General features: G+C 50.4%; 1 protein-coding gene across 1 annotated transcript in view; it reads left to right on the top strand.

The window, feature by feature from the left end:
- Positions 1-868: 868 nt before the first annotated feature.
- ESYT3 (extended synaptotagmin 3) overlaps positions 869-19340 on the top strand; it is a 44866-nt gene continuing 26394 nt past the window's right edge. The window contains exons 1-2 of the mRNA XM_025376534.1: positions 869-1401; positions 19015-19056. Coding sequence (XP_025232319.1) covers positions 1093-1401; positions 19015-19056 — 351 coding nt within the window. The 5' untranslated portion in view covers positions 869-1092. The remainder of the gene's footprint in view (positions 1402-19014; positions 19057-19340) is intronic.

Here is a 19340-nt window from a genome sequence, read left to right as displayed (position 1 = left end):
GATAAACCTGTTGAAAGAGTATAGAGTCATTCCAAATCATTCCAGTACATTTGTCAATTCCAAAATCACATGCCAGTAATTGATGTGAGCCCTTTCATGTGGCCCACCTGAAATATATACTATCCACAAGACGATTTACTATCCGAACTTAAGAGATTCGGAGATCCACCTGCTCTGATCATTAAAGGGTTACAAACCATGGGCTTCACCATTGACTCTCAGGCACCTAGGGGCTTCCTCTTCATCTTTCCTTTTATTCACCAGTCACTTTCCCTTGTTGGGTGCCCCACAGATGGCCAGGACAGGCCGGCCCCCGGAAGCTCCCGGTCTGATGATGCAGGGAATAACGATCCAAACTGACACCTGTAAGAGAGGGTGGGGAGAGCAGGGCAGAGGGTTTTGTGGTGCGCAGGAGGGGCCCTGAGCTCGGCTCGATGAGGCTGGGGGCTAGGTCTAAGCTTTACAGATGTCAGAAGAGCTGGCAGCGTTGCAGGCTCTAGGATCCAGTTGGAGGGCGGGGACACAGGACCTGAGGCTGAGGAGGCTTGGCTGAGCCTGTCCAGGGAGGGCCTCGAATGCCAGCTGAATCCAGACTATACTGTGTATTATAGACTGCGTGTAGGAAACAGGTTTTAGGTGATGTTTATCCATGTTAAGCCAGTTTGTACACAGGCCTCGGTGAGTCATCAACCACCTAGGGCAGCACTTGGTCCACCCAGACTAGCGAGTGCGCACCTCCGGCTGACGCCTGCGCCACGTGCTGGGGTCGGAGGCTGAGCTTACCGGCTGGTTGCTTTTTAGAGCCAGCAGGAGCCAGTCGAGCGGCCCGCCCCACTAGGGCGGAGACTTCCGGAGCTGCGGGCTCACTGGAGCAGAGCGCTGGGGCGGCGCGGCGCGGCTCGGTGCATTTCCAGGCGCCGCGCTCCAGTGCGCCGTAGAGAACCCTGAACTCGGAGCGCTGAGAGTCCCAGCAGGGCAAGGGGGCGCGGCGTCCTGGTCCTCGCGCTTGGGAGACAGATGCGCCTGGGCGTCGGGGCATGCGGACCTAAGCTCGGGTGAAGCTCTCGGGAAGGGCAAGACGGCTGCGACAAGATGCGAGCAGAAGAGCCCAGCGTCCCGGGAGCCCAGCGCGCGCCGGGCCCCGAGCTGCGCCTGTCCAGCCAGCTGCTGCCCGAGCTCTGTACCTTCGTGGTGCGCGTCCTTTTCTACCTGGGGCCTGTCTACCTAGCTGGCTACCTGGGGCTCAGCATAACCTGGTTGCTGCTCGGCGCCCTGCTGTGGATGTGGTGGCGCAGGAACCGCCGCGGGAAGCTCGGGCGCCTGGCCGCCGCCTTCGAATTCCTTGACAATGAACGCGAGTTCATCAGCCGCGAGCTGCGAGGCCAGCACCTGCCAGCCTGGGTGAGCTGAACCGGGCGGGGGTCGGAGGTGGGGAGATGCCTTTCGACGTTCGGAGGAACTTGCGGTCAGTGGGGAGCTGGTGCGCGCAAACCCGAGGGAGGGCGGGAGCACGGTGACCCGCACACCCCGTTCCCCACCGCTCCCGGCGCACAGACCCTGGGGGCGGTGGTCCTCCCCTCCCGCGCCGCGCAGCACCCTCACCTCCACCTCTGGTTCGACTGCGGTGGGAGCGGGGAACCTGGGTTTCAGTTAAGGCCCCAGAGCCCGAGAGAAGAGTCACGGGCAGGCCACACCCAGGAGAAAAACAAGGGCGTCTGGGACTTCGCACACTTACTCGCGTTGGAATCAGAAGGCATTTCTTCCACCCGCCTGTTGATTCAGAGAACCAACGCCGGACGCCAAACGTAGATGGGCAAATACCGCAGTGACGGAAACGGCGGGCCCAGTTGCTTTCGGCAGAGGCCCCGACTGCAGGAGCGGGAGGGCTCCGCGGGGCTGGAGGTGGAGTGGCGGGTACGGCTGGGAGACCGACGGCGCCGGCCCCGGGCCTCCTTCCCTCCCTCCCTCCGCCGGATAGGGATGCCGGCGCACTCATACTGCCTCGACAAACCCATCTCCTGGGGTGGCATGGGCGGCACTAGGATTCCTCAAACGCTTCTGGTCCTGGCTTACCTAAGAAAACCCAAGTTCTGCGCCCCATCGAATAACTCCCAGGGTGACACAGAGTTATCCTGGGTGATTCTTATGATTAGATGAGCTTGGGAAACACTGGCAAGAGGGGTGTTCCATCCACGGGTTGGTCTGCGCAAAACCCTTACGGTTCCTCCGGTGCTGGCAACTCTGCGTTCTTAGATGTCTTCCAGATACTCTCAGGCCCACGGGGGAGGCCGCCAGACCCCTCATTGTCTCTAGCCTGTGGCCTATAAAGTCCAGCAGGGCCATAGGTTCCTCCTGACAGTAGTCTCCAAAGTGGGGTGTGAGAAAAAAAATATAAGGCCCATTTAGTTTATCTTATAAGAGCAATGAAGTCTTATTGTATCAGTCTGCCATAACTGAGTACCACAGGCTGCATGGCTTAAAGGGCAGACACTTTTTTCCTTTCATTTCTAGAGCCTTGAAGTCCAAGATCAAAGTGCAGCTGGCCTGCAGCTGGCTGTCTTCCTTCTTCTTCACACCGTCTTCTGTATCCTAATCTCTTCTTAGAAGGACATCAGTCATATTGGATTAAGGCTCACCCTGATGAACTCATTTTAACTTAATTACCTCTTTAAAAACCCCACCTGCAAATAGAATCACATTCTGAGGGACTGAGAATTAGCACTTGAAAGTGGGCATACACTTCATAACACTTAATATTTAATGTACGATTTGATGGTAAAGCTTTGTAAATAGCTTACATATATGGGGGAGGAGGGGCCAAAGACTGATAAGCGTGCACACTTTTCTATGGTAGTAGCCATAGGGGTAGTGCATGGGGCCTGACTCCCACAGACTTTGGTCATCCTGATGGTCCTGTGGGGCTTGTGATTCTGAAAGGTGTGGACCCAGCAAGCAGGCTCGACCTGTCCACACCCCTTGCTCACTGTTGAGGGAGTCCAGGCCACCTGTCAGATTTCTGTTTTGTCCCCCTTGGTGGCCTTAGCCCATGAGGGTGGGCCTGTGAGTCTTCACCAAGTAACACCCCTTCTTTTCTCCCCTTCTGTATCAGGGAAGCCTCTAGGCACTTAGTCATATGTAAAGGCAGTATTTCTATTTCTGAAATTGGGTCAAAAATCAGATCGTGTAGGGGCATTGACACCCTCCCTGCCTCTCCCCCACATACACCACAGAGACAATTCTGGCCTCTGTTGGGGATACGGACCCCAGGAGCAACATGGACCTAGCCAACAGGGAACTCAGCCTGAACTCAAGAAGACACCTCCTGGGTTTTCACCCCGCAACCCATATCCCAGGCTTGACCCAGCTGGGTAGAGGGACACTCACAGGAAGGTGATGCTCTCTCTCCTACCAAGAGGGCAGTCTCAGGTGGGGAACAGATGCATAACAGGTCATTGCCATGGAAGGGAATTGGAGCCAGGAGTCGGAACAGGGTCTAGTCAGATAGAAGGCCTGGTATGAAGGACACCCTACCAGGTTTCCATAGCATATTGTCCCCGAATCACAGCCCCCTTTCTCCTTGACAAGGACCTGGGAAAGACTGGCCTCTGCCTGCATTCTGCACCTGGCTGACAGACAAGTCACCTGGCTGACTTGTCTGGCTAGGTTGGAGGACCAGGGCCTGGATAACCTGTTGGATTGAGCCACTGGTGTGGCACAGGGCATTCTGGCCCAGGGAGGCAGTGAGCACAGCATGGAGATGTGACATGGCCACTGCATGAGGGAGCACTGTGTGCTGGGCCTGGCTGAAGTGTGTGGTAGGGGTTGATGGACAGGGTCAAGTTTAGGCAGACTTGATGGAGGCTGGCCCTGTTCTGAAGGCTGGAAGGACCCTTGGATGCTCAGAAAGCAGCATGGTGGGACAAGGGAGGCTGGAGGAGACAGGCCAGTTGGGAAAGTGATTTCAGCCAAGACGGTAGTAGTGAGGGAGGAGGGAGGGAGATGCTTGGGAGTGGGACTTTATATGCGTGGTGGCCTCTAGAGTGGGGGTGCAGGAGGATCCAGGGGTCTTCCAGGGCACTTTCTGGTTTAGGGAGCTGGTTGACCATTACTGTGATTGGGATTCCAGGATGAGAAACAAGTCTGGGGAAGTTGGTTGCCTGTATGAACACCTGTGAAGAGGATACAAATAGATGCAGGTGTGAGCTTTTCACTCACCTCATGAAGGTTTCCACGCCCAGGGATGATATGGAAAACCTGGAGTCTACCCGGCTGAATATTCTTTGCCTTTTTAGGAACACAAACCATGAAGGCAAAGAGAGACGGGGCTCTGGGCATGGTGGGGGCAGTACGACCCCTTGCACAAGATTTTGGGCATGGATGAATGGATCTCTTCATCATCACATGGTGACCTTTTAGCATACCTTGCCTCTTGAGAACTGATTTCTCTGCCTGAAAGAGAGGATGATGGCTTATGACCTCCTTTGGTATCAAGAAATATTTCTACAGGTTAACGGATGGCAAATCAATAGTTGGGGGCCTGAATGAAGAAAAGTTGAATACCTCAAGGGCACCACGCTCAGGCCTGTGTTGCATGTTGTGTGAGCTGGCCCTGTACTCTAGCCCCCAATGGGGAGGGATGGACATCCGGCCCACCTGCTGCTTGTCAAGCTGTACGCTGCCTAGAAGGGGCACCTTTTTCTAATGTGCACCAACTCCCTGTGAAGGGGTGGAGGCTAAGTCCTGGCTGAGCTGAGGCGGGGATGCCATCCCTCCCCACTGCCATCCAAGGCAGCCGTTGTCAGCCAGTCCTCAGTCATGCATGGCTTTCCTGCCTGGTCTTAGACTCCTTCTCAACATTTTGCTCCAAGATGCTGCCTCCAGGTGATCATGGAAATTGTTTTCCCTGGCTGAACCTGTTTCCCCACCTGTAAAAGGAAGTTGTATTGGATGGTCTTTCACAGTTATTTTGGTCCTGATGTCTGATTTCTAGTCAAACTTCAGATAGTCCTGCTGCTCCTCCAGGTCCCCAGCCATGGGAGATATAGCTGGAAGGAAGAATTCGCCTTACTGGAAGAGGCAGTGAAGGAAGAACCTGTGGATCCCCTTTGTCTTGTGAATGTGGCCTGACCACGTGGGGAAGAAGGCAGGGTGGCCCCCGCAGCTCACCCTTGAACAGAGGGTTCAAGAGGCTGCATGTTTACATGCGGATGCTCCTCTGACAGTGTTTATGTGTACTTTTGAATTAAGAGCCTCCTCAGTCCGCTGTCCTTGTCGGGAAGGGACTGTGTATAGCACAGTGACAAGTACGGAGCCCTTGATATTACTCATTTAATTGTAGGCCTTGGCAAGTCACAAAAGCTTTTTTGCCACACATGGTTATGGTGAGTCGACTGTTTGAAAAGCTGCTTGCACAGAGCCAGACACAAGCAAATGCCCAGTGGGGGCTGTCCTTTTATGTTCCTCCAATTCCCGGGCTTCCTAACTACCTTTTCCTAATATGAAATGAATGCCCAAGTGTCCCAGTGGCAAGCTCGTCTTTCCAGCATCTGGATGACTGTCAAGGGGTGGAGAGAGCGGAAGGGACACGCAGAGCACTTGTGTGGAACCCCCTACAACCTGGCTCTTCCCGGAGCCTGCTCCTGTGGGTTCTCGGAGTCCCAGCTGTGCTGCTCATGCGAGAGCTGCCTTCTGATCTTCAGAGCCCGTCCTTCATGCTCCGGGCTCCTGAGACCCTTCTCGGGGTGACCTTTGCTGCTTTGCTTCCCTGCCCACCTCCCCTGGTAGGGGCCCCTGGGTGGAGCTCTGCAGCCTTCACTCCTGGATTTGTGCATGAATCAGCCCTTCACTGACCCGTAAATTTCCAGCTATTCAGCCATTGATCAGTGCTTCAACTGGATGATCGGGTTGCTTATCAGATATTGATTTGCCCCTGCCATGACTGGGCCCCTGTGAGGAAGGAAGTTCGAAATCCTCACCTCACTCTAGGTTGGGGAAATGAGAGCCGGTAGTAGGAAAATAGCCTGAGGCAGTGTAGAGGGGAGAAAGAGCTGTGAGAAAACGTGGCATTTTGTCTATCTGTGGTTTCTAGCCAGGCTGGCTGTCCTTTCAGCTGGTAGCAATCAGTTACATCAGTTGGCAGCTTTGTGAGGGGCAGTTAACTCGTGCGTGTCTGCTGGTGAGGTGGTCGCGATGTGAAGTGGTGGAAGTCATTGGGGTCATTCATGGAGGGATCTTGAGAAGCCCCTTGTTCTCTCGGGCCTCTGATTTCTCTGAAAATCATGACATTTTAGGAGATGTTCTATAGAGTCTTCATAGCTGTAGGGTCTGCCATCATTAACCAGTCCCGAGTCAGCTTTTCTCTGGCGACACATACCCCACAGGACCCCACTTGCCGCCTTTCATGCCTGTCCCCATCTAACTGGGTGCGCTCTGGGGCTGCGGGCAGAAGCAAGCACCAGAGGAAAAAGGTGAGCATTTCACGCAAAGCGATGGGCATTCTGAGGCACAGAGCTGTGTCCCTGGGATTGCCCCTTCCAAGCCTCCCTGCCAGCCACTTAGGCAGACAGCCAAGGGCTGAGTGCTTTGCTTACCTAGTGCTGAGAGCTTGACACTTTCTGTGGCTGGAGCAGCAGTGGTTCCAGGACCCAGGCTCTCAGGGTCTGTCCTGAGATACTTCAGTTCATTAGAGGAAGTAAATGCAGTGACAGCTCTGAACTAGCCTGGGCACTCTTAGATTAGATCACAAAGCCTGATGCTTGGAACCAGGGCCACGGAACCTGATTTTAAACATCAGGACTGATTGGGTGCTGCTTGGAATTAGGGAGACTTCTTACCTTTGAGGTCCCTGCAGCCCTGTGAAATTATTCAGATGACTTGGAATCAGGCCTGTCCTCAGGAAGGAAGAGGCAGATGGATTTTAGTCATGCCTTTGGGGTTTCTGCCCCATGTCTTAATGATGGTTCCTGGACTTATGTCCTGGGCCAGGATTGGGCAATAGGAGTGACAGAGTCTGGGCCTTCTTTCCTCCAAGCCCAACAGAGGGATCCTAGGCATCCATGTGTTCATTCCTGTACTCACTCAGCAAGCATTTACTGAGAACTTGCAGTGTGTCAGGCACAGAGCTGCAGGTGGGGCAGCATGAGTGACACACGGCCCTGCCCTTGAGGAACCCATGAGCTAGATGGAGATTCAGACCTGCGAGGGCAGCCTCTTCTGAGAGAGCGTGATCAGTCCTCTGTGGTGACTCCAAGTCTGAGGCTCCGAGATAGCATGGGGGAGGGGCTCTATCCTGGGCTGGAAGTGGCCCAGGAAGCCTTCTTGGAGGAAGAGGCACTATGGTATTGCCGGCTGTGGTAGGGAGTTGGGGACTCGGCCCACAGTCTTTCACAGGTTAGGTCAGCTGAGCTCAGTATTGCATCTTGGGGTGAGCAGATTCTGGGACAGCGATGTATGATACCTGAGCTCACATGAGACTGCTCACCGCTTCATTTACAAGGGGCCGAATCTTTCTGGGACAGGAATGTCCAGGCAACCTTTTCTCAGCCAGGGCCTGAGGGCCTGAGTAACTGAGAGGTCACGTGGTGGACGAGGATCAGGGCCACGAGTAGGGACAGGCCCTGTTCTCCTGTGTTGCAGCCCCCTCTGCAGTGGGCAGGAAGGTGGGGAGAGATGGTCACCCGCTTCCACTGCATCCTGGCCAGAGTCTTGGTAGCAGGCAGAGAGGGCACTTCCGTGGGAATGTCTCCGGTGACTTTGGGGAGGGGGCTGTGGGAGGTGTGAGCTACCCCCTGAAGACCTGGGAGGGCCACAACCCAACTACCTCAGGGAGGGGAGCTGAGACCTGGCCTGCCTTGCTCCTTCGCCTGCCCCTCCCACTCCTCCCAGCAGAGTTCAGGGATTTCTAAATCTCCGGGAACCTAGAGCTTGTAGCACAAAAGTGCTCACATGTGCTTGAGGCAAGTGATTTCCTTTTCCTTCTCCTCCTCGACTGCAGATATTGAAGAAGGATTTAAGATGTTTTCTGCCCCATTGAGAATTATTAAAGAGACAAAACACTTTTTTTTTTTTTTTTTTTTAAGGTGCTGTGTATTTCAAGCTAAGGATATAAGACTTGATTTCCTCAGGCCACAGAGGGATGCAGAGCCCAGGTTCCGTAAGCCCTATCTCTGCGGGAGGGCAGACCGAGAAGCCCCGTGCCAGTGTGTCATGAGTCATGAGCCTTGGAAATCTCAGAGTAAAAAGCCAAGGAAATTCTCTAGGCTATAGGATGTTTCAGGATCCCAGAATCACCCACTCTATTCCTTTGCCCATGTTGTAGTCACTTTTTAACATAACTGGTTATAAACTGTCTAAAAATGTATTTTTTTCTGGTCATGAAAGTAAACATTCTTATTGGAGAATATTTGGAAATGGCATAAAAGTTAAAATTAGGATAAGTGGCCAGGCGCGGTGGCTCACGCCTGTAGTCCCAGCACTTTGGGAGGCTGAGGCGGGCAGATCACGAGGTCAGGAGATCTAGACCATCCTGGCTAACATGGTGAAAACCCGTCTCTACTAAAAATGTAAAAAATTAGCCAGGCGTGGTGGTGGGCGTCTATAGTCCCAGTTACTTGTGAGGCTGAGGCAGGAGAATGGTGTGAACCTGGGAGGCGGAGCTTGCAGTGAGCCGAGATCATGCCACTGCACTTCAGCCTGGGAGACAGAGCTAGACTCCGTCTCAAAAAAAAAAAAAAAATTAGGCATTTTACAATCCCTCCACCTAGAGATACAGTATGTTTAGGTGTACTTCCTTTATATAGAAAATATATGAAAACAGTTTCTTAAAAACTTGTACCTTTTTCTTCTCTTATTTTTTTATGTTCTTAACATTATATTACCAACATTCTCCAAAAACACTTCTAAGGACGATCATATCCTTCATGTGAATATACCACAAGCTGTGTAATTGTTTCTCCAACCTTGATTATATTGGTTACTTCGAAGCTTTCCTGGTCACATGGCTAGCGGAGGTGGGTGGTGGTTCCTCTGTCTGTCTGCAGTTTCTCCCTCTGATTTGTGCATCTAGATTCTGTGACTCATCCTTCAAGTCCAAACTCAGTCCCCACCCCCAGGACTCTTCTCCTTGGGCTCTTAAGAGCTCTGAGCATGTGTCTGTCACTCTGCTTACCAGACTGATTCGTAACCTACCTATTTTTATGGCTAACTTTTCCTCCAGGCTGAAAGTTCTTTTAAGATAAGGTATATGTCTTGTACATATCTGTAGCTTCAGCTGCTAGCTCAATGCCCAGTTCATGGTAAGGACTCAATAGAAATCTGCTGAATGAATGCTACGGTGAATGCCTGCTGTGTAAATCTTAGTCCACACTTCTCAATTTAATTAGTATGGATTCCTAGAAGTTTATGAAGATTTTTAAAGACACTTTTGCCCATTCACTGTGGTCTTATCACCATTGAATATTATCTTTTGGGGCCTGTGCTAGAGGATAAGCAAGAGGATAAGTTTTTTTAACTTCTAGGAATTACCAGCCCTGTAACTGGATCATTGAACTCTCTGAGCTTACTATCATCGCTTAGGTCCTCTTTAAAAAACTACTCTGTGGACAGCTCAGGGCCACCCCCCTCTGCTTTGAGCCCTTCTTCCTTAGCAAAGAGTGCCCGTGTTCAGTGTCAGTGTTCTCATCACTGTGACTAGTGGATTTCATCTGCTCAGTTCTGCTGGGTTCAGCTGATTTAGGCCAGTTTGCTGGCTGCGTGTGTTAAGGAGCTGTGGATTACAGAACAGTGCCAGACAGATTTTCAAGTTGGCAAAGCAATTGTTTCCCTCAAAGTACTTGAGCTGGGTAATTTAAAGCAGAAGAGTTGGAAGATTTAAAAGTAGTTTTGGCCGGGCGCGGTGGCTCAAGCCTGTAATCCCAGCACTTTGGGAGGCCAAGGCGGGTGGATCACGAGGTCAGGAGATCGAGACCATCCTGGCTAACATGGTGAAACCCCGTCTTTACTAAAAATACAAAAAACTAGCCGGGCGTGGTGGCGGGCGCCTGTAGTCCCAGCTACTCGGAGGCTGAGGCAGGAGAATGGCGTGAACCTGGGAGGCGGAGCTTGCAGTGAGCCGAGATCGCGCCACTGCACTCCAGCCTGGGTGACACAGCGTGAGACTCCGTCTCCAAAAAAAAAAAAAAAAAGTAGTTTTAACGGTTAAGTATTTGTCCTCCAAGAACAGAGGGGAAAAAAGGACAAAGGCTGTGCCTCAGGAGAAAAGCGAAATCGAAGGACCACTTTGCTCGTGAAAGCAGGAACCACTGAACAGGCGGCCACAGAGCAGCAGCCGATCTTGGGAAGACAGGAGCCAATCTGAAGTCCAATGGCCACTCCTTTTGTAGGACATCTCTGTAGGACACTCAGAATGGGTGGGTCTCCTCTCCTCCGAGCAGCTAGTTGGCAGGGGTGTATTGTCTGTAAGAATGTCCTTTGGAGTAGGGAAGAGCCATGAGGCTTTTTTTAGGAATCAGTGTGTGTTTTTGCACATGTGAGTCTGCAGATGTGTCTGTGTAGTTGTGTGTGTGTATATCTGCCTGTGTGTCCACATATCTGTGTTTGTGCATCTCTCTGTGTCTGTGTGACTACATGGCTGCTCCACGGGCGAGCCGCCACCCCGTGCAAGGGAGCTGGCAGAATTCACCGAATGACAGGGAGGCCCTTTAAGTGAGGCTCCTTAGTCCCTCCGCCTCCCAAGAGGGTCTGGTGGCCCAAGCTCTTGTCAAGGCCTCCCACCCCAGCCCCAGACCCATCTGTGTGGACCCCACCAAAACCCTTGGCTCCGATAGGAGGCAGCTGTCATTCTGGCTCCATTTCCTCACTGCTGTGGAATCATTTTTCCTAAGTGGTTTAAGAAATAATGCACAGACATCACCACCTAAAGATGGAGTATTGCTGGGGGCCTCTTTGGTGGCCTGTCTAGCATGGAATTCTAGTTAGACTTGAATTTGCTTTACCTTCTTCTCTCTAAATTCTCTTCACCATCACTCCCTTGACAATGCCTAAAAACACCGTCATTAAAATGTTAGCTCATTTTGCCTGGAACGCTTCGGCTCAAGTACACTAACAGCATCAAGAGGTATGTTAGTTTAGGGAGGCCTCAGATGGGGAGGGTGGAGGCTTGTGAACTATTTAAACTTCTCTGACAGGCAGTGCAGGGAGGACAGTGGACGTCTGACATCCTGGTGACTTGACCACGTGTCTGGGCATCTTTGGAATTTTCCAGGCCTGCTTTGGGGAGATGTTCTCACCTGTAGTATGTCAGTGAGGATAGTGTACAAGTTTTATGGAGATGAAGCTTGCTGGAGCGCTGGATTTGTCTCTAACACCAAACCATTTAGAAGTAGATTTATGTCCACTGTTTTGCTTGACTGTGGATCTGGGAAGAACAGGAATTAACGGCCCCACTTATTAATCAGCAAGAAACCTGAGGCTGAAGGGAGTTAAGACCAAAACCCTGTGCTCTAAGTCCTGGGCGCGCTTCCTTCTCTTCCTCCCGCCTGGCTACAGAAAGCAGGTATGAGGTGGAGGTGGCTCACCTTTTAGAGGGCAGAGCAGGCCCAGAGCCAGGGAAATCATAATATTCTGTTTTTTGCCTTTTGGCTCTGGCCTCCCCTTGCTGTTTGTGGAAGAATTCCCTTTCTGAAGGAGTTGAGGTCTGTAGGCTGCTGGTAAGAATTTGGTGACACAGCAGTGTTCTCCTAGGAGTGACAGCTGGAAACCCAGGCTGTGACTTTCGAGCTTAGTCAGGAAGCCCCGGAGGCAGACGAGCCACCTTCTTCCAGGGCCGGAGTAAGCCCTCCAGCCTGGGGAGCCCTGGGCACTCATTCTTCCACACCCGCCACTAAGATCAGAACCACCAGGAGCTTGTTAAAGACGCAGGTTTCCAGGCCCCTGCCCCAGTCCTCTGGAATCAAAATCTCTGTGCGCCCTGACCGAGCAGCCGGACTGGAGCGAGCTCTCCAGGTGGGACTGTTGAACACAGAAGTCTGAGAATCGCTGCAGAGCTCTTTGCACTGCCAGGTGGTGCGGGTGACTCCCCACTAGCTGGTCCCAGAGACTCCCAGCCTCATGGGGAACTGCAACAAAAGCTCAGTGATTTTAGGGCTCAGTTCAATGTGAGCCACCCATCTTATTTTTCAGCCCTCTCTTTGTTTCCCTAGTGAGGAAAGACACAAGGCAGAGGCTCAGATTGGGTGCGTTTGCCAAGCTTCACTATGCAGTGCCCCCATTGGGCAGAGTTTCACACGGGTGCCTGAGAGGCACTGGGCCCAGCTCTCTGTGGCTGTCTTGATCTGAGCCACAGATCCCTGGGCCAATCAGCGAGGCCAGGGAAACACCAACAGTGTTCCTCCTTCCATCTTAACCACTTGCACTGTGTTGTAAATCCTTCTCATTCTGTTCTCCCCTTGCAGTGCTGGCCAGAGGCACTAGGAAACTCAGCAGAGAATTTGCGGGGCTCTGGGTGAGGCAGAACTGGACACATAGCTCAAGTGACCTTGTTGTTGCACGTACTTGAGGTCAAAGGGGTCAGAATGCCTGCGCCTCCCGGGTCTGTACAACTTCCAGCAAGAGTTACCACTTCCAGAATGCTTATTCTGAGCCAGGAAAGATACCAAGCATCATCCATGCATTTAGTCTTCTCAGGAACTGTGAAGTTGGCAAGATTGTACCCATCTCGCAGATGAGAAAGCTGAGACTTACGGAGGTGGAATTTCAAACACACAAGGAGTAGGTTAGAAAAACACTAAGGAATGGACTTCAAATGCTGACATTTCAGGTGGAAGATGGGGAGAGGAAGTGGATAAGAAGAATATTTGAAGCTTGGGCTCCAATCATATGCAGGTGAGAGCTGGGTTCTGATCACATGAGTAATCTTGGCAAGTACTAACTAGTCTCCGAGCCTCTCCTCATTTGTAAAATGGGAATAATGATATATTTTCTGTTCACTTTACCGAGTGTTGGGAGCATCAGATGCAAGTGTTTATGGAATGCCCTTTGGAAGTCATAAGGCGTGGCCTCTGCCAGTCAGGGCTGAAGCCCCATAAGGGCAGTCGCCTGCTAAATCCCACACTTTATAAAAGAGGTTTCTATAAAACCTTATGTGATGCTGTGTGAGGTTTTCTTAGGAGGAGTGAGTGGATGGAGTGGAAAAGCACAGACTCTGTGGTCAGACAGACCCAGGCTTGGGTCTCCGTTCTAGCACACCACTACTGGAAATTATAAGTCATGTAACCTCGCTGAACTTTAGTTTCTTTATCTGTAAAATGGGGCAAACAAGGGATTAGGTGAGTATTAAATGACATGAGATGACATGAACTCAAAAAGGTTGAAAATAGGATGGAAAATACGCAACTGGCCAAGTCTGAAACAAAAGAAAGCTGAGGTAGCAATTGTCATATTAGACAAAATAGAATAGAATTCAAAGCAAAGGAGGTTGTTATATGCTTGTAAAGGACAGTAATTATATACCTGGGTATGTTGGCTCACACCTGTAATCCCAACAGTTTGAGAGGCTGAGGTGGGTGGATGGCTTGAGCCCAGGAGTTCATGACCAGCATGGGCAACATGGCAAAGTGCCATCTCTACAGAAAATTTAGAAAATTAGCTAGACATGGTGGCATGTACCTGTAGTCTCAGCTACTCGGGAGGCCAAGGCAGGCAGATAGCTTGAACCCAGGAGTTTGAGACCAGCCTGTGTAACATGACCTAACCCTGTCTCTACCAAAAAAAAAAAAAAAAAAAAATTAGCCAGGCGTGGTGGTGCATGCTCTTAGTCCTAGCTACTCGGGAGGCTAAGGTGGGAGGATTGCTTAAGCCTGGGAGGTCAAGGCTGCAGTAGGCCAAAATCACACCACTGCACTCTCGCCTGACTGACACAGTGAGACCTTGTCTCAATAATGATGATAATCACAGACATATATGTATTACATAATATAAACTTGAAATATGAATCAACAACCGACATGAGGAAGTAGATAAATCAGCAGTTGGGCTTGGAAACTTTTAATACATCCCTTTCTGAAAATGATAAATGAAGCAGGCAAAGACTAAGCAAGGATAAGGCATATTAGAAGGACATGATTAATAACCTGATTATACATGGAATAGTCATGGAAATTAATCATGTACTAGGCCACAAGGAATTATCAACATATTCCAGTGAACTGACAGTCCTACAGACTGTTCAGGCCACAAAGAAATAAAATTATTATTAGAAAACAAGAAAAATAGGTATCTATTGAAATGTCACATGTGTAGATATTTTAAAACATTACTATTTTAAAAACTCATTAAGAGGAAGTCATAATGGGAATAGAAAAATGAGAGCAGAATAGCAATGAAAATATTGTGTCAGAAACTAGAGAAATTTATACCTTTGAATTCATTTATTACAAAACAAAAATGGGAAATAAATGATATTCCCCAAACTCATGAAGTTCAACTCTAAAAACATAAAAGCAACAGATTTAAATCAAAGAAAAAGAGTTCTGGGAGAATCAATGAACAATTAGAACTATTAAAAAATTTCAGCAAAGTTGCCCAGAAAATGAAATTCCACACAGTAATCTAAAAAATATATATATACAGGACTTTTATAGAAAAAGAGTTGAAGTTTGATCCTAAATGTGAATAGAAAATGTGAATAAATGGTGTTCACGATGCAATATTTAACTGTCGGTTATCCCACAAGTTAACTTATAATTTAAAAAACATAATCGAAATCTCAGAAGAATTTTTTTTTTGTAGATTGACAAGCTGATTCTAAAATTCATACAGAACAATAAATACCTACTATTATCTAAATCAGTGTGAAAAAAAAACCAAAATGGGGAATTGCCGGCCGGGTGCAGTGACTCATGCCTGTAATCCGAACACTTTGGGAGGCCAAGACTGGTAGATCAGGAGTTCAGGAGTTCGAGACCAGCTTGGCCAACATGGTGAAACCCTGTCTCTGCTAAAAATACAAAAAATTAGCCAGGCATGGTGGCAGGTGCCTGTAATCGCAGCCACTCGGGAGGCTGAGGCTGGAGAATCGCTTGAACCCGGGAGGTGGAGGTTGCAGTGAGCTGAGATTGCACCATTGCACTCCAGCCTGGGCAACAAAAATGAAACTCCATCTCAAAAAAAAAAAAAAAAAAAAAAAAAAAAGACGCAGGGGAGGGGATTCACCCTACCCCAGGTCATTTGGCAAAAACACAGTGATGAAAACCATGTGGTGCTGGAACAGGCAGACTGATAGAGTTGAATGGCAAGTCCAGAAACACCCCAAAGTACATATGAGGAGGTAGTTTTTGAGTGAAGTAGATTCACAAGGAAAAAGATGGAATTTTTTTTTTATATGTTGGTTGAAAATTGCCTGAGGGAGAAAAAATTGTATCTTTGTCTCACCCTATGTAAAAAAATCCAGAGAGATTAAAGACCTCAACGTGAAAGCCAATAGATAAAAAATCCAGAGTAACTTTGAGAATGTGGGGTGGGAAAAGATTTCTTCAAGTTCCAAAAATGACGAATTATCATGGAAAAATAGATTGATCCGTCAATGTCAAAATGGAAAAGCACTGAGGCTGAGTCATTGCTCCCCAAGAATTAGTCTCTATGATTTCATCCCCTGCTCCAAACTGAGGGGCAGTCACAAGGAATGTGGTCTGGCTCTTGCACCTCAGCTCACTGGGAGGAAGGCAGGTGCTGAGATTCAGGCTGAGGGAGGGCCTTCAGGTCCCTAGGCAGGGTAGGGGACTTGTGGTCTCTTATTTTCTTGGACTGAATTGTTGCTGTCTTCAAGGGGTTCAGACTCATCCATGAAGGAGCCTCTTGGTGAGCAGCCTCAAATACAGGTGTGGGTAATTGAGAGAAACCATGACAGCTTAATCAGTGTGGGCCTTGGTCATTCTGTTACTCTTTTTTTTTTTTTTTTTTTTTGAGATGGAGTCTCACTCTGTGGCTCAAGCTGGAGTGCAGTGGTGTGATCTCGACTCACTGCAACCTGTGCCTCCAGGGTTCAAGCAATTCTTCTGCCTCAGCTTCCTGAGTAGCTGGGATTACAGGTGTGTGCCACCATGCACACCTAATTTTTATATTTTTTAGTAGAGATGGTGTTTCGCCACGTTGGCCAGGCTGGTCTCAAACTCCTGGGATCAAGTGATCCAACTGCCTTGGCCTCCCAAAGTACTGGGATTATAGGCATGAGACACAATTCCCGGCCTTGCTTCCTACATTTTCAGGATGCATGTGGGTCACCCTGACGCAAGGGGTCGGCTGGTCATTGATCCCAACCCTGACTGAACTCCAGCATCATACCAGGAGCTTGTGAAAAATAAGTTGGTGAGCCCCACCCTGATATACTCTGATGCAGTGGCATGAGGCAGCTCAGGAATCTTCATTTGACCAACTCCCAAGAGTGGCCAGGGTTAGACCCACCAAGCAGGATCACCTTTTGGGGTCCAGAGATCAGAACTACTCAGCTCCTGAAGTCACAAAACAACCTGGGCCAAGGGTGTGGGATGGGAAGTGTGATGCTTGGGCTGGAAGGAGGACAGCTACTGGTGAGGTCAGCAGGTTCCTCTGAGGATGTTCCCTCTTCCCACCTTAGTCATGATTCTGTATCAGAGTGATCTGTTAGTCGCCTGCCTGTGAGTTCGTTGAGGGCAAGAACCATGCCTCATTCATTCATTCCACAAATATTTATTAAGACCTTCATATGTTAGACACAGGCCTTAATAGGGGTGAGGCCCAGTCAGCCCTCTTACAGCTTCCAGCGTGTAGGAGCCGCAAATACAGGTGTGGGTAATTGAGAGAAACCATGACAGCTTAATCAGTGTGGGTCTTGGTCATTCTGTTGCTCTTGTTTGTTTGTTTTTGTTTTTGAAGCCCTCCTAGAGCCTCCAGTGTGTAGGGTGGTAGGCAGCAAGACCAGGCAGCTGTAGTAAAGTGTATCAAATGCTGCAATGGAGAACCAGCAGGCACCTCACTTATCCCCAACTTGGGAGACCCAGAGAGGCTTCCTGCAAGTGAAGTCTAAGATAGTGAGGAGCGAATCAATCAAAGGGGAGCAGGGAGGACTGTTTCAGACACACAATATGGCACATGCAGGCCTTTGGTAGGAACAGAAAAGGTAAAGGTGGTTGGATTGAAAGGGACTAGTGGGAGGAGGCGATGAGGCCATGACATGAGCTGGGTCTCCTCTCTAGGCCCATGTGCAGGAGTTTCTCCTTTAGTACTGGACAGTGTAATAGGAAGCAACGGAAAGGTCTTGCCTCCCATTTGCCTGGTTCCCAGCTGAGACCTGACCCAGGGTAGCTGCAGCGAATGTGTGCTGGGCAGGCAGCGTCACCCCCACTGAACCGAGCTCCTGCCCATGCTCCCCACAATTCCTTCCTGCATCGATCTCTTGTGTTTCTGTGGGCTGGGCCAGCTGCACCTCTGGGAATCAGGCCACGTTTTCTCTTCCATGCCTGGGAATATAAACTTTTCTGAATTAGTATAGGCCACTGCCCAGAGCAAGGGAAACTGAGGCTGGGAGAATAGTATCCCAAGAGAGAATGGGAGAATGGTGTCCCAAGAGTCTCAGAAGCACTGGACTCCTCTGACCAATCAAGGCTGTTTAACTGTTCCAGGAGAATTGAACTTCTCTGTCCCCCACTTTGGGAATGGCTGTGATCCTGGGCGAGGGCTGCAGGCCAGGGCATGTGTTTGAATCTTTAGGGCAACCCCAAAGCTGGCTGAGGACCTGGCACTTGGTAGGTGCGCAGTAGGTGTGTGAACTGCAGGGACACATCTACTTAGTCCCAGGACAAGGCCCTTCTGAGCTCCCAGATAGAGGGGGCAGGCCCTTTCCCCACCATGGGTGGTCCCAGGCCCACTCTGAATCTGACCCCAAACCAGCCTCATGCTCAGGGGACTTGGGGAGTGGCCACAGTGATGGCTGTGGCTGCTGTTTTGGTGTCAGTGTTTTGTGCAGGTACGCTGTACAGGTCCACGCCCACTCCTCTGTAAGAAAACCCCTGGGGGAATGAGAAGCTCAGCAGACAGAAGCAGGAGACTGAGAATCCTGGAGGGGGATTAAGCACTCTCAGAATGATGTCATGCACAGGTCAGCCAACAGGACTGTCCCTCCACTCACCTTCCACTGTTCCCCCTTCCCACACTGGGGTTCACCCAGCAAGTGGAGCTGGAGTAGCTAGGGGTTGTGACCCCATAGTTGGAAGCTGTGTGACTATAGGAAGGGCCTAAGGGGAAGGGAGGAGGTTTGGGAGGGGCTTCTGGGAGCCGAGGTGGGAGGGGTGCCACACAGCACCCTGCTCCCGAGTTGTCCATGAAAACATCAAGCTGTTAAGTACCTATCATTGGGTGGTAGATTTCCCTAATGTTTTTTGTTTTTGTTTAGCTGATTTTTGCATTTTCTAATTTTTCTACGGAGACTGCATATTGTTTGTGTCATTGAAACGAGTAAGGGGCATGGAATTTGCAAGGAGCAACCTGAGTGTTATCCTGGGGGCATCCACGTCGGGGGTCCTGTGCTTCCCCAGGAGTGGGGACTTACTTGCGTGTGCAAACCAGCAGTTTCCAGCCCTCCCTTTCCTCCTCGCCTTCCATGTGCTCTCCCACCTCGGTCTAGGTGTGGGGCTGGGGCGGAGGGGAGGGGTGAAACGGTGTGGAGTCCTGTCCTGCCTGCCACCACGTGCCCAGAAACGCCCACGCGAGCCTTGGAGCTGGGCTGCACTGTGGAATCAGTGCCAGCTCGTTGTCTGTTGATTTGCTGCCTGCTCCACCGGATGATGCGCTATTTGAGGGCAGGACCGGATCTGAGTTGCCAGGGCTGGGGGCCGAGTGGGTGCTGAGAGCACACTTGGAGGCAGCGGGGAGGAAGGGGTGAGGCGCAGCACGTGGGCAGAATGGGGAACCCGCCAGGCTGGCTAGCTTGGTTCCCAGAGGGTATGCGGCTTCAAGTCTGACTTCCCCTTGGGGTTTCTTTCCTAGATCCACTTCCCGGACGTGGAGCGGGTCGAGTGGGCCAACAAGGTAAGGCCGCTGGCAGGGCCTAGCAGGGCCGGACGCACACCAGCCTCCAGCAGCCTAATGGGGGCCAGGCGGCAGTTCCTTTGCCTGATGCGGGCAGGGATGCTCCCTTTCCCTCTTCTTTCACCAGAATGACTTGCTTTTGTTAACAACAACAACAAATTTAAATTAATATGTGGTCACACCAGAAAAAGTTAGAAAATACAGAGAAGTATAGAGAAAAGTACAATCCCCACTGGCCCGCCAGGTCGTGGAGCTGTACTTGCCTAGGGAGAGGAAGACATTAG

Source organism: Theropithecus gelada, chromosome 2 (genome assembly GCF_003255815.1).
Source record: "Theropithecus gelada isolate Dixy chromosome 2, Tgel_1.0, whole genome shotgun sequence".
NCBI lineage: Eukaryota > Metazoa > Chordata > Mammalia > Primates > Cercopithecidae > Theropithecus > Theropithecus gelada.
Note: the sequence above shows the minus strand (reverse complement) of the source record. Positions and strands in the feature narration are given on the sequence as shown.